Source organism: Dendrobates tinctorius, unplaced genomic scaffold (assembly GCF_039654945.1).
Source record: "Dendrobates tinctorius isolate UK_male_01 unplaced genomic scaffold, ASM3965494v1 ptg000370l, whole genome shotgun sequence".
Taxonomy (NCBI): Eukaryota; Metazoa; Chordata; class Amphibia; order Anura; family Dendrobatidae; genus Dendrobates; species Dendrobates tinctorius.
Genome location: NW_027362036.1, coordinates 5,338,677 through 5,352,583, shown reverse-complemented (window position 1 = coordinate 5,352,583; position 13,907 = coordinate 5,338,677). Strand labels below are relative to the sequence as shown.

Below are 13,907 nucleotides of genomic sequence, written 5' to 3'. Positions count from 1 at the left end.
GGCTGCCACCAGTGTAACGGGGTCTACCAAGCTGGGGTACCTCTTTCAGTACCACCCCGTGTTTTCGGAGGTCTGCTCTGCGTTGGCTGGAGTCTGAATGAATGACGCTGGCTGGAATACCTGGGTTACATGGGCGCATATAAAAGATCACTGCTTCTCCATGTATTTCCAGTCTGACCACACTTTACTCACATGACACAGAATATATCACACAGATACAGAGGGCAGGCCAATAGAAAAGCGGCAGGCCAGACATACATTACAATAGCCGCAGGTGGCCGGAGCCTGCCGATGTTTACTGTGGAAATTACAAAGGTGGGGGGAGGGCGGACAAAAGGAGAATGCTGATGCATTAGGGACATGCATCTCCCATGAACCTATTATCCTTACATATAACTGCACAACATATTCTGGGTGCTGAGTGGTTCTGTAACACGGCTCCCCTTTTCAGCGATGCGATCGACATGCACAGTCTGATCCTCAACGGATCGGTTTGTGGATGACCGAAGTTTATGGGGTTGGTACAAGTTCCGTTTGAAGGCAACAGCTATGTGAGCTATATACAATCATACAGAGCTTCAACCAAGACATCAAAACATCCAAAGAACCAGAGACTCTTTACAAGACAGCAGCAAAAACATCATGGCTCCATCACGAGGGTCACAGATTTAACATTCTACAGAATGCCAGCTTAGGGGACCACAACTCCGGTTGAAAGAATACAAAACTGTTCCATTTACCATTCCTGAACTATGGATTTGGACGCACTGGTAACCTGAGCCCCATGGATACGTTTGAAGAAAGACAGGATCGGGACCCACCAGTCACCTGGCTTCATTGAGATGTTCAGAGAAGCCAAGTTGTGACCCTCTATTCAGCTGACCTTGTACCTCAATGGATTGTCATGGATTGTCATCTTCCTAAATTGTTGTTATCTCTTCTCTGTGTGCGTGCCACAGATGGGGTAGTCAGCCCTAGAAGTTCAGAAGTCACAGCTGCTCTTATCCCGGCTTGTCAGTGGAAGGGTGAGACTTAGTAATGTGCACCATCTTGAATATTTAGCTGAGACTATTCTAAGTGTTATTTGTCTGTTTTCTGGTTCAATAAAGTATTAGCACACTATTTTACCCTCACCCTGTGTTGTCTGAGTAGTATTAAGCCCACGGTAAAAGGATAGCGGGCATTCAGTGGGAAGATCCCTGGTCCATGTGGTTTCGTCTAGCGGACTAGGGCTCCCATTGACTCCCCATGTCTCTACACTGTCCATAATCTGTCTCTCCTATATATTTCTGAAGTAATCTCCCACCACATAATCTCCAATCCTCCCAAGACATCCTTCTCTCCTCCATAATCGTACATTCCTCATCCAATCGCCTGCAAGACTTCTGCCGAGTAGCCTCCATCCTCTGGAATTCTCTTTTCCAACCCGTCTGTTTATCTTCTACAATCGGAACTTTCAAGCAAAACTTGAAAACTCATCTTTTCAGAATAGTTTACAGCCTGCAATGACCCTGTTGCCATCTCACCAACACCAGAGCTGCTGAAACCCCCAAAACTAGGGTCTCCTTCTCTTTTATCCTACAGAATGCAGGACTTCTCCCCTCTGTACCTATCTGCCACTATTCGTCTGTTCATTGTAATTTCTGTTTGTATTTGGTATGTAAACCCTCCTCTTATATAGCACAATGTAATCAATGGTGCTCTAAAAAGAAATAATAATAATAAATGTGTGTAATAGGGTAGATATTGTTTATGGTGTCTGTAAGATTAAATATTCTTAAACCAGTGTGGAAAAATGTTCAAGACAGTATAAACTGAAGTTGAATTTTTCAAAGTGTATAGAAAAATATCTAAGTAAAAAAATCATCAGTCTGCATTTCATATACCATGATTAGCAGGGACCTTGGAAGAGGGTTTAGACAGCCTTAAACCCTAGTCAAACATTTTTGCTTCACATACATGTTCTGTGTTTTCCACAATTAGAACACATACTCATTTTATCCAATGGGTGAATTTAGACGTTCCTATTTTCTTGCAGACCAATAGTCCGCAAAAAAAGAGTTTGAGATTTGTCTGAGTTTGGCAATTTTTTTCCTGTAAGGCCGGGGTCAGACATGCGAGAAACTCGCACAAGTCTCGCATGTCAATACCCGGCACTGCCACCGGCACTCGGACAGGAGCGTGCGGCTGCATGTATTTCTATGTAGCCGCACACTCCGCTCCCAAGTGCCATGCGGCAGTGGCGAGTATTAAGATGCGAGACTCATCCGAGTTTCTCGCATGTGTGATCCCGGCCTTAATATCCAAACTCTCACATGCCTGTACATGGGTCCATGATATAATAGACATCATATAGATGACATCCTTGTTACATTCATGTGCAGACCACCGAAAATAAACAGTCGTGTGAATGGGGCATGAGATCACAGTGTGGTCATCCAGTAGAGACAGCAAGAAGGATGCTTGGCTGTCTATGAGAGGTATGACCAGTAGAAAGAGATTGTGTTCCTTTTCTACAGTACTCTAGTGAGATCACAACTGGAATATTGTGTCAACATCTTAGATTGGATTTCTACTCCAAATTATTTCCTGCATAGCAGCCTGTAACTCCTTGTTCCGTAGACTATATATAAAGGGATTAAATAAAGGGGTTATAACAATATACAACAAAGACAAGGATTTCTTTATGTTTGGTAAGTGTACACTTGCTGGGACCATGTAGACAATAATTAGTGTACCATAGTATGTGGAGACAATTGTTAAATGAGAGCTGCATGTAGAAAAAGCTTTCTCCCTACCAGATATAGAAGAAATCTTCATAATACTGAAGAAGATGTTGATATAGCTGGCTATTATGAACATGAATGGCAAAAGGATTATAGGAACTGAAAACACAATGATTTCTGTCTGTACAACATACACATCAGAACATGACAACTTCAAAAAGGGAGCCAGGTCACAGAAGAAATGGTCAATGACATTGGGACCACAGTACCGAAGTGTGGTTACTAGGATGCCAGGTATTAATGTCACTGCAAAGCCCAATACCCAAGACCCCACTGCTAATAGAAGACGGAGATGAAAATCCATAATGGAGAAATAATGCAATGGGTAACAGATGGCCAAATAGCGGTCATACGCCATCACTGTAAGCAGAAAGGATTCTGTAGAAGTTGAACTTCCAAAGAGATAGAACTGTAGAAAGCACTTAAGCACAGACATGGATATCATTTTCAGCATCACAATATGTAACATGTTTGGGATTATATTGGATGTACTGAATACATCACAAAGAGATAAATGACTGAGGAAGAAATACATAGGAGATCGGAGTTTTGGATTTGATATAACCAGGATTATAATTAATACGTTCCCCAACATTATAAAGATATAAATTGCAAGAAATAGACAGAAAAATGGAATTTTGAGGTTATTAGGATTCTGGAACCCCAGAAGCTGGAAATACAAGATGGATGACTGGTTCCCTTTTGGCATGACCTGGTGTAAGAAGAAGAACTTTAGAAAATGCAGAGTAAGTCCAGGTAGTATTTGGTGCTAAGTATACTAATAGTCAAAACACAGAAAGGTCAACTACATAGTAAACCACTAGACCAGGGCAGCATTATGGCTCAGTGGTTAGCAGTGATGCTTTGCAGTGTTGGGGTTCTGGTTCAAATTCCACCATCGGCAATATCTGCAAAGAGTTTGTAAATTCTCACCATGTTTTCGTGGATTTCCTCCCTCACTCAAAAGATATAGCAGAAAATTTAGATTTTAATTCCCAATGAGGACAGTGATTATGAGGTCTGTAAAATGCTGAGGATTGTGTGTTGTGTCATTGGAAACACTTGTAATAGCAGTCACAGAATACTGTGATTTGTATAGTGACATCCCATCTGCAATCAGGAATTGCTACCTAATGTGTTGTCACTACACATAGATATGAAATTCAGAAGGAAATGTAAAAATATTGTAAATAGATGTGAGCTAGATAGATGACAGATGGACACAACGATGATAGATGGTCACCAAAAGATATATTTCTTAATGGGGTTTTTTTTGTCTGAAAATACATTTCTGAAATCACTCTAAGTACGGTAACTACAAATTACCAAATCCTGACAGTGTGAATATTCACCGCCTTTGCCAGAGGTCATCATGTGTATTTGAATAGATGTCATAGGCCAACTAGCTTCTCTTCCTGCTTCTCTCAGTGTTCATTTAAGAGAAGCAGATGAGAGGCTAGTCTGCACAAAAGGCATACTTGCGGTCACATGTGTGGTGCTAATAAAAATATGGATATCTTATAGCCTACATATTGTAATAGATTGTTTATATGCTTTGATATAGTGTGGTCATTAGACCAAGGGTGGAAAGTATTGCAAACAAGAAATATGGTTGTTTGAATCCAAACACTATATTGCAATATACTACAGTGTAATATCATTGATGCTGAACTTTGATACTGAGACACAAAGCATTTGCTCTGTGTCAATACCGTAACACAAGGAATTGTTCTGTGGTCTTTGAAGCTCTGTGTTTCAAAGATTCCTTATCCTGATTTGCACACAAGTGACCACTGTGATATTTGCTTTGACTGAATACTTTCTCTTTACTATACCCTGCCAATTGGGGGGTGGTTGATGGGAAGGAGCTTACCAACTAATTCTTACATATGTGCTAGGACAATAGGAATAACAACTGTATAGATAATGAATATTTATGCTGCTTAAACAAGGAAGTCTTGTGCTCGGTAATAGTATGATTCTCGATTGACAAGAGAGACCAAAATGTTATGGTCTCATGCAACATATGGTCATGCATGACATCAATAATCGAGGACGATTGTGATACACATGAAGACATGTATGCGTGTGTGCCTGGGTTACGATAGGTATCCAGTTTTCAGAATAGGTGATTATGGAAGTCATGCTGCCCATATGTTACCATCTTAGAGCGTTATGCTATGAGCATGAAGAGTTAACTTTGTAATAAGCAACATATGTTGAACTTTGAACAGTGATAGACAACTTTGACAAGTTGACCAGAGGCAAACAGAGCCAGGGTTATAATCAGTAGCAAAACAACCCTGATGCATTGTGCTATTGTTAAGAGACATACTAATGGCAAAAGAATCTCTGGTTGGTGCAAACACACTAAGAATGTAGTAGTCTATAACAAACAGACTTTGAAGTCTTATGCAGATTCAAGATTCTGATGCAGACTAAACATACTGCACAGTTGTAATGTGGGAGTGCTGTGTATAAAAAGGATTGACCCGGTTCAGCGAGGGAGGGACGTTTCCAGAAGGTATCGTGGGTAGTGTTGAGCATTCCGATACCGCAAGTATCGGGTATCGGCCGATACTTGCTGTATCGGAATTCCGATACCGACTTCCGATATTTTTTCAATATCGGAAGTCGGCATCGGAATCGGAAGTTCAAAGTTGATTGACAGCCGAAATGACGTCATCATGATGCGCGGTGTGTGCGCATCATGATGCGCCGTCATTTTGGGCCTTCCGGGGGTCTCTGCCGGCCTGCCGGGGGGCTGTGTGGACTGCCCGGGGTCTGTACCGGCCTGCCGGGGGGCTGTGCCGGCCTGCCGGTGGTCTGTGCACCCTGTGGGGGTCTGTACCAGCCTGCCGGGGGGCTGTGCCGGCCTGCCGGTGGTCTGTGCACCCTGTGGGGGTCTGTACCGGCCTGCCGGGGGGCTGTGCCGGCCTGCCGGGGGGCTGTGCTGATGTCCCGGGGTCTGTGCAAGCATCGTCCGATGGGACTATAAGTCCCATCTGGCGATGCCTGCTACCATGACAGTGATTGACACATTAGCCAATGATGGGACAGTAGTAGTCCCATCATCCGGCTAATGTGTTAAATGTTAAAAAAAAAAAAAAAAAATACTACATACATACTACATACATACTACATGCATGCTACATACATACTACATGCTACATACATACTACAGTGGGGAAAAAAAGTATTTAGTCAGTCAGCAATAGTGCAAGTTCCACCACTTAAAAAGATGAGAGGCGTCTGTAATTTACATCATAGGTAGACCTCAACTATGGGAGACAAACTGAGAAAAAAAAATCCAGAAAATCACATTGTCTGTTTTTTTTTTCATTTTATTTGCATATTATGGTGGAAAATAAGTATTTGGTCAGAAACAAGCAATCAAGATTTCTGGCTCTCACAGACCTGTAACTTCTTCTTTAAGAGTCTCCTCTTTCCTCCACTCATTACCTGTAGTAATGGCACCTGTTTAAACTTGTTATCAGTATAAAAAGACACCTGTGCACACCCTCAAACAGTCTGACTCCAAACTCCACTATGGTGAAGACCAAAGAGCTGTCAAAGGACACCAGAAACAAAATTGTAGCCCTGCACCAGGCTGGGAAGACTGAATCTGCAATAGCCAACCAGCTTGGAGTGAAGAAATCAACTGTGGGAGCAATAATTAGAAAGTGGAAGACATACAAGACCACTGATAATCTCCCTCGATCTGGTGCTCCACGCAAAATCCCACCCCGTGGGGTCAGAATGATCACAAGAACGGTGAGCAAAAATCCCAGAACCACGCGGGGGGACCTAGTGAATGAACTGCAGAGAGCTGGGACCAATGTAACAAGGCCTACCATAAGTAACACACTACGCCACCATGGACTCAGATCCTGCAGTGCCAGACGTGTCCCACTGCTTAAGCCTGTACATGTCCGGGCCCGTCTGAAGTTTGCTAGAGAGCATTTGGATGATCCAGAGGAGTTTTGGGAGAATGTCCTATGGTCTGATGAAACCAAACTGGAACTGTTTGGTAGAAACACAACTTGTCGTGTTTGGAGGAAAAAGAATACTGAGTTGCATCCATCAAACACCATACCTACTGTAAAGCATGGTGGTGGAAACATCATGCTTTGGGGCTGTTTCTCTGCAAAGGGGCCAGGACGACTGATCCGGGTACATGAAAGAATGAATGGGGCCATGTATCGTGAGATTTTGAGTGCAAACCTCCTTCCATCAGCAAGGGCATTGAAGATGAAACGTGGCTGGGTCTTTCAACATGACAATGATCCAAAGCACACCGCCAGGGCAACGAAGGAGTGGCTTCGTAAGAAGCATTTCAAGGTCCTGGAGTGGCCTAGCCAGTCTCCAGATCTCAACCCTATAGAAAACCTTTGGAGGGAGTTGAAAGTCCGTGTTGCCAAGCGAAAAGCCAAAAACATCACTGCTCTAGAGGAGATCTGCATGGAGGAATGGGCCAACATACCAACAACAGTGTGTGGCAACCTTGTGAAGACTTACAGAAAACGTTTGACCTCTGTCATTGCCAACAAAGGATATATCACAAAGTATTGAGATGAAATTTTGTTTCTGACCAAATACTTATTTTCCACCATAATATGCAAATAAAATGAAAAAAAAACAGACAATGTGATTTTCTGGATTTTTTTTTCTCAGTTTGTCTCCCATAGTTGAGGTCTACCTATGATGTAAATTACAGACGCCTCTCATCTTTTTAAGTGGTGGAACTTGCACTATTGCTGACTGACTAAATACTTTTTTTCCCCACTGTACATATATACTACATGCATGCTACATACATACTACATGCTACATACATACTACATATATACTACATGCATGCTACATACATACTACATGCTACATACATACTACATATATACTACATACATACTACATACATACTACATACATGCTACATACATACTGCATGCTACATACATACTACATACATACTACATACATACTACATACATACCACATATATACTACATACATACTACATGCATGCTACATACATACCACATACATACTACATACATACTACATGCATGCTACATACATAACACATATATACTACATGCATGCTACATACATATTACATGCTACATATATACTACATACATACTACATACATACTACATGCATGCTACATACATACTACATGCTACATACATACTACATATATACTACATGCATGCTACATACATACTACATGCTACATACATACTACATACATACTACATGCATGCTACATACATACTACATGCTACATACATACCACATACATACTACATACATACTACATACATACTACATGCATGCTACATACATACTACATGCTACATACATACTACATATATACTACATGCATGCTACATACATACTACATGCTACATACATACTACATATATACTACATACATACTACATGCATGCTACATACATACTACATGCTACATACATACCACATACATACTACATACATACTACATGCTACATACATACTACATATATACTACATGCATGCTACATACATACTGCATGCTACATGCATGCTACATACATACTACATACATACTACATGCTACATACATACCACATATATACTACATACATACTACATACAATACATTCATACAAATTCCCACACAGCAATGGCATAAAGTGAGACTAGGGACTTTTTTTTTTTTAAGTGGCGGAGGAATACAGTGCGGAAGGATACCTACCTTCCGTCATTGGATTCCTGCAGCCCGTAGAGAACGGCAGCATCAGCTGATGCTGCAGTTCTCTACCCAAGATCGTCGTGGGACACACTCGTGGACTGCTTCGGATCGTGGGTGAGTATTTTTGTGGTTTGTTATGTTAATATTTATTCCGTAAAAGACAATGGCTTCGGGGAACAATGTGACAAGTATTGGTAAGTATGTTACTCTATGTTATATGTACTGTATGTCTATGTATGTATTGTATGAATGTATTGTATGTAGTATGTATGTAGTATATATGTGGTATGTATGTAGCATGTAGTATGTATGTAGTATGTATGTAGCATGCATGTAGCATGCAGTATGTATGTAGCATGCATGTAGTATATATGTAGTATGTATGTGGTATGTATGTAGCATGTAGTATGTATGTAGCATGCATGTAGTATGTATGTAGTATGTATGTAGCATGCATGTAGTATATATGTAGTATGTATGTAGCATGTAGTATGTATGTAGCATGCATGTAGTATGTATGTAGTATGTATGTAGTATGTATGTGGTATGTATGTAGCATGTAGTATGTATGTAGCATGCATGTAGTATATATGTGTTATGCATGTAGCATGTAGCATGCATGTAGCATGCATGTAGTATGTATGTAGTATGTATGTAGTATGTATGTGGTATGCATGTAGCATGTAGCATGCATGTAGTATGTATGTAGTATATATGTGGTATGTATGTAGCATGTAGTATGTATGTAGCATGCAGTATGTATGTAGCATGCATGTAGTATATATGTAGTATGTATGTAGCATATATGTAGTATGTATGTAGCATGTAGTATGTATGTAGCATGCAGTATGTATGTAGCATGCATGTAGTATATATGTAGTATGTATGTAGCATATATGTAGTATGCATGTTGCATGCATGTAGTATATATGTAGTATGTATGTTGCATGTAGTATATATGTAGTATGCATGTTGCATGCATGTAGTATATATGTAGTATGTATGTTGCATGTAGTATATATGTAGTATGAATGTAGCATGTATGTAGTATGTAGTATGAATGTTGCATGTATGTAGTATGCATGTTGTATGTACGTAGCATGCATGTAGCATGTAATTTTTTTTTTTTTTTTTACATTCAACACATTAGCCGGATGATGGGACTACTACTGTCCCATCATTGGCTAATGTGTCAATCACTGTCATGGTAGCAGGCATCGCCCGATGGGACTTGTAGTCCCATCGGACGATGCCTGCACAGACCCCCGAAGCCTGCACAGACCACCGGCAGGCCGGCACAGCCCCCCGGCAGGCCAGCACAGCCCACCGGAGCCTGCACAGACCACCGGCAGGCCGGCACAGCCCCCCGGCAGGCCGGCACAGCCCACCGGAGCCTGCACAGACCACCGGCAGGCCGGCACAGCCCCCCGGCAGGCCGGCACAGACCACCGGAGCCTGCACAGACCCCCTGGCAGTCCGGCACAGCCCCCCGAAAGGCCCGTACAGACCCCAGAGAGGCTGTACAAGGCAAAAACAGGGTTTTTCTTATTCCGATACCGGAAGTCCCATAGACTTGAATGGGACTTCCGGTATCGGAATCGGCGATACCGATACTTTTTTTTAAGATCGGCCGATCCATTCCGATCCGATACTTTGAAGTATCGGACGGTATCGCTCAACTTTAATCGTGGGTGCACGGTTTCTGTGATGAAAAGACCAGAGTATTTCCTTCTCATTGACACTGTGGTCCCTCCAGTGGAGAAGTGATGTTGCAATACTACTTGGTAATGTATGGATGTTTATTTCTCTATGTACTATAATTCATAATAATTGTATGATTCACATGAAAGTAATTCCATTCCATTAATTTGGTGTTTTATCATTTAAATTAATCATTGTATAATAAATTTGTGTTATATCCAAGTAGTAGCCTTCTTTAAAGCTGTATCCGAACCTTTATTGCTGAACAGTTGACAATACATAAATTGGCGTAGTCAGCAGGATACGCAGAAAGCTGTTTTTTTTTCTTTGTTGGGATAAGAAAAAATCCTCACGTCCTGGCTTATTTTATAGTAGGATAATAATTTGTCGGCACTAGGCCAAAATGTTTGGGTTTTTGGCACAAAGTCAGGAAAACAAAATGTTTAAGAAAGGGAAAAAGAAAGAGGATGGCTGTGTGGAGATCCCTGGCTGGACCAGAGCTCCATACAATATTATAGCGCAGGAAATGCGTTGTTGTGGATTGGCAGAACCCTGGGAGAATAAGCTCAAGGGCTCAGAGCCCCATGATGTTGTTGGTGTACTCATGGGGATCCCTGCTAAAGCAGGTGATGCAGTTAACCCCTCGATGTTGGTGAGTTACTCGAGGGTATCCCTGCAAAGGCAGGTGATGCAGTTAACCCATGATGTTGTTGGTTTACTCATGGGGATCCCTGCTAAGGCAGGTGATGTGGTTAACCCCTCGATGTTGGTGAGTTACTCGAGGGTTTCCCTGCAAAGGCAGGTGATGCAGTCAGCACCCACTGATGTTGTTGAAGTACTCAGGGGTGTCCCTGCTCAGGCAGGTGATGTAGTGTCTGTAGGATGGCATATGTGGATTTTACTCAGTACATACCGAGATATGCATGAGCAAAACACCCATATGCAAAGAAAGCTGGCAGAAATGGAACAAAAAGTGGTTGTAAGTGAGTCTATTGAGACTCCAGGGTGGGAGGAAACTCCATATCATATTTTGTCGCACAGTGTTGGTTCAAGTGAACGTTGGGGCAAATATTGGCAAGATGCAAAGCCTGCTGATGTAGCAGAATGCTTGCAGAAAGTAAAAGTAGAAAAAGGGAAAGAATTATGTGCTCTTGGTAGGTGTGGCTGGATCCTGCTATCTGCATATAGAAAACAGCATGAGGAAAAGCAAAGAATATTAACTAAAGTGCAGGAATTGGAAATACAGCTATTTGAGGCCCAGAATGCATTGGTGGCAGCACAGGGTCAGAATAAGTTAGTAATGGACAAATGTGTTGGAACTCAGCATGATGCAGAACAGGCTGCTGTATGTGTAACACAGTATAAGTGCAGAAAGAACAGGGGGAAGGTGAACAAGAAGAAAGCTTTGGCCATGGCCAGAGCAGAGATGGAGAGGAACCCAGATCAGTGGGATGGTGATGCACAGGAGTCAACTGACTCCGAAACTGTCATCAACCCAGAGCAGGGGGATGATAATTTTGATGGGGAGATGGAAGAAATGGATCCTCTTCTTAACCCATTAAAAGCTCATCGTATTTGCCTGACCCAGGTTGTAGGGATGGCTACAGGGAAGCAAAACCAGAATGAGGTAGAAGATTGCAGTGTGTCTAATACATCTGAGTTGCAATGTACCTTAAGTAGAAGAAATACTAGGGGTGCCAAGGCCCCGGCAATGTTCAGATTCAGGCGATCTGATGATCCCATGTTGTTCTGTAGTAATTATTTGGCATTGTACAGAAATGTTTGCAATCATCCAGATATGTCTCAGAATGATCCTAGTTTTCTATTTTCAATGGCAAATCATTGTAATGTAGATTATGCCACAAGAGTGTCTCTAAGAAATACCAGTTCATATGAAAGATTTGTAAAACTATTAAATGAGCGGTGTCTTAAGTCAAAAGAGCAGGAAGAAGTATCAGAGAATGTGTCTGATGTTTACAGGCCTAGGTATTGCTTTAAATGTGGGAAGATAGGCCACATTAAACGTTATTGTAATACCAGACCAGAGAGCCATTCATTGCACCAGAATATTGATAGTATTGATAATAAGGAAGAACTTGCCATCTACGATACTGAATTTACAGACTCATGTAAAACAGCCGACTTTGCTACAACTGCACAAAAGTCGCAAGAAATGCAGATTCCAATGGTGGATAAGAGTGAGACCGGGAAAGAGCAGAACTTGTCATATTGTAGACCCCAAAAAGACAGTGCTACTATTCCTGTGCTCTGTCTATGGGGCTGGATCATTTTTCATTGGTCACCAGTTATCATTCCTGTGTTATCCTTTTAAGACAGTGTCCAGTGTGGTTGTTTGTTTGTTTTTGTACAGATAGGATAAGGACAAAGTGCAGTAATTGACTTCTACCTATTCTAACCTTTTCTTTGTGTTTTCTTTTTCCAGACTGGACAAACCAGTTTTTCAGGGGAATCGGATTCAATGTATTTAGCTATATATATAAGACATGGGGGTTAGACAATGAGCTCAAAGGTAAAGGTTAAAATAATTGTTTGCAAACAAATAAGTAATCATCCCATTGTGATGAATCGGACTGTATTTAGCTAAAAGTTGTGGTTTATTTTTATGTATGTTCTTAATCTTTATTTTCAATTAGAAACATAATAGGTTTGTAAAATCCATTTGAAAGTTGTATCTTGAACAGTTATGTTTGATATTTCAATGAATTGAGGTAATGTGATAGATCAGATTTATCCAGGAGAAATGTATGAATATTGAGTGAAGTGACATGTCAATATTACAGAGAGAAGCTAGAATAGCTCAGCCAGTGGATTTCTAAAATTTGGTGGAATCAATTTGGTGTCCTGAATCTGCTCAAGTCATTTCTCAAGTAGCAGTCAATTTGATCTCAGATAATAATGTTTTTGTTTTCCCTTTAGATCAAAATCTGATCTGTAAGTGTTGTATTATTGCTTTCATCTTGTGCGACTGCTTTCAAGAGCCAAGCAATCTTCAGACAGATGCCAACTATGGAAAATGTGAATTTCTGAAAACCAAACAGAATCTATGGATCTACTTGGCTCAGTGGATGAACACTAGCCATTTTTGAAGGGCAAAGACCAACAAGATGTGACCCAAAGTGTGAACTGTACTGAAGAAAATGTTTAATGGGAGAAATGATTAACAGAAGGATTCCAAGTATTATGCCAGCTTATCCATGCTGTCAGTGGACTTGTGATAAACATGAAATATGTTGAATCAGACTGGGGATGGGGAAAGGGCTATTATATGTGGCTCCAGTTCAGATAAAAAGTGTAAATGTATGAGAGCGGGCAATAGTGATATCTCCATCATTTACAGAACATGTACGATTGCCTAGAGGTGGGATGTTTTCCTTTGGAAATATCACTTTTCGTTATATTCCAACTAATGTAACTAGTGGGTCAGGTGTTAGCTCTAGGTTAACTTTAAGGAGTAATTTGCATTATGCATGCATTGGTTTGTTGTTGGATAAATGTGTGGCTATAAGATATCCAAGGGTGGATTGTGGTGCTAATAAAAATATGGATATCTAATAGCCTACATATTGTAATAGATTGTTTATATACTTTGATATAGTGTGGTCATTAGACCAAGGGTGGAAAGTATTGCAAATATGAAATATGGTTGTTTGAATCCA

General features: G+C 41.0%; 1 protein-coding gene across 1 annotated transcript; it reads right to left on the bottom strand.

The window, feature by feature from the left end:
• Nucleotides 1–2,559: 2,559 nt before the first annotated feature.
• LOC141075775 (olfactory receptor 11A1-like) lies at nt 2,560–3,495 on the bottom strand. Its single transcript, XM_073562922.1, has one exon. It carries the CDS (start codon nt 3,493–3,495, stop codon nt 2,560–2,562), a length of 936 nt encoding a protein of 311 aa, XP_073419023.1.
• Nucleotides 3,496–13,907: the final 10,412 nt, after the last annotated feature.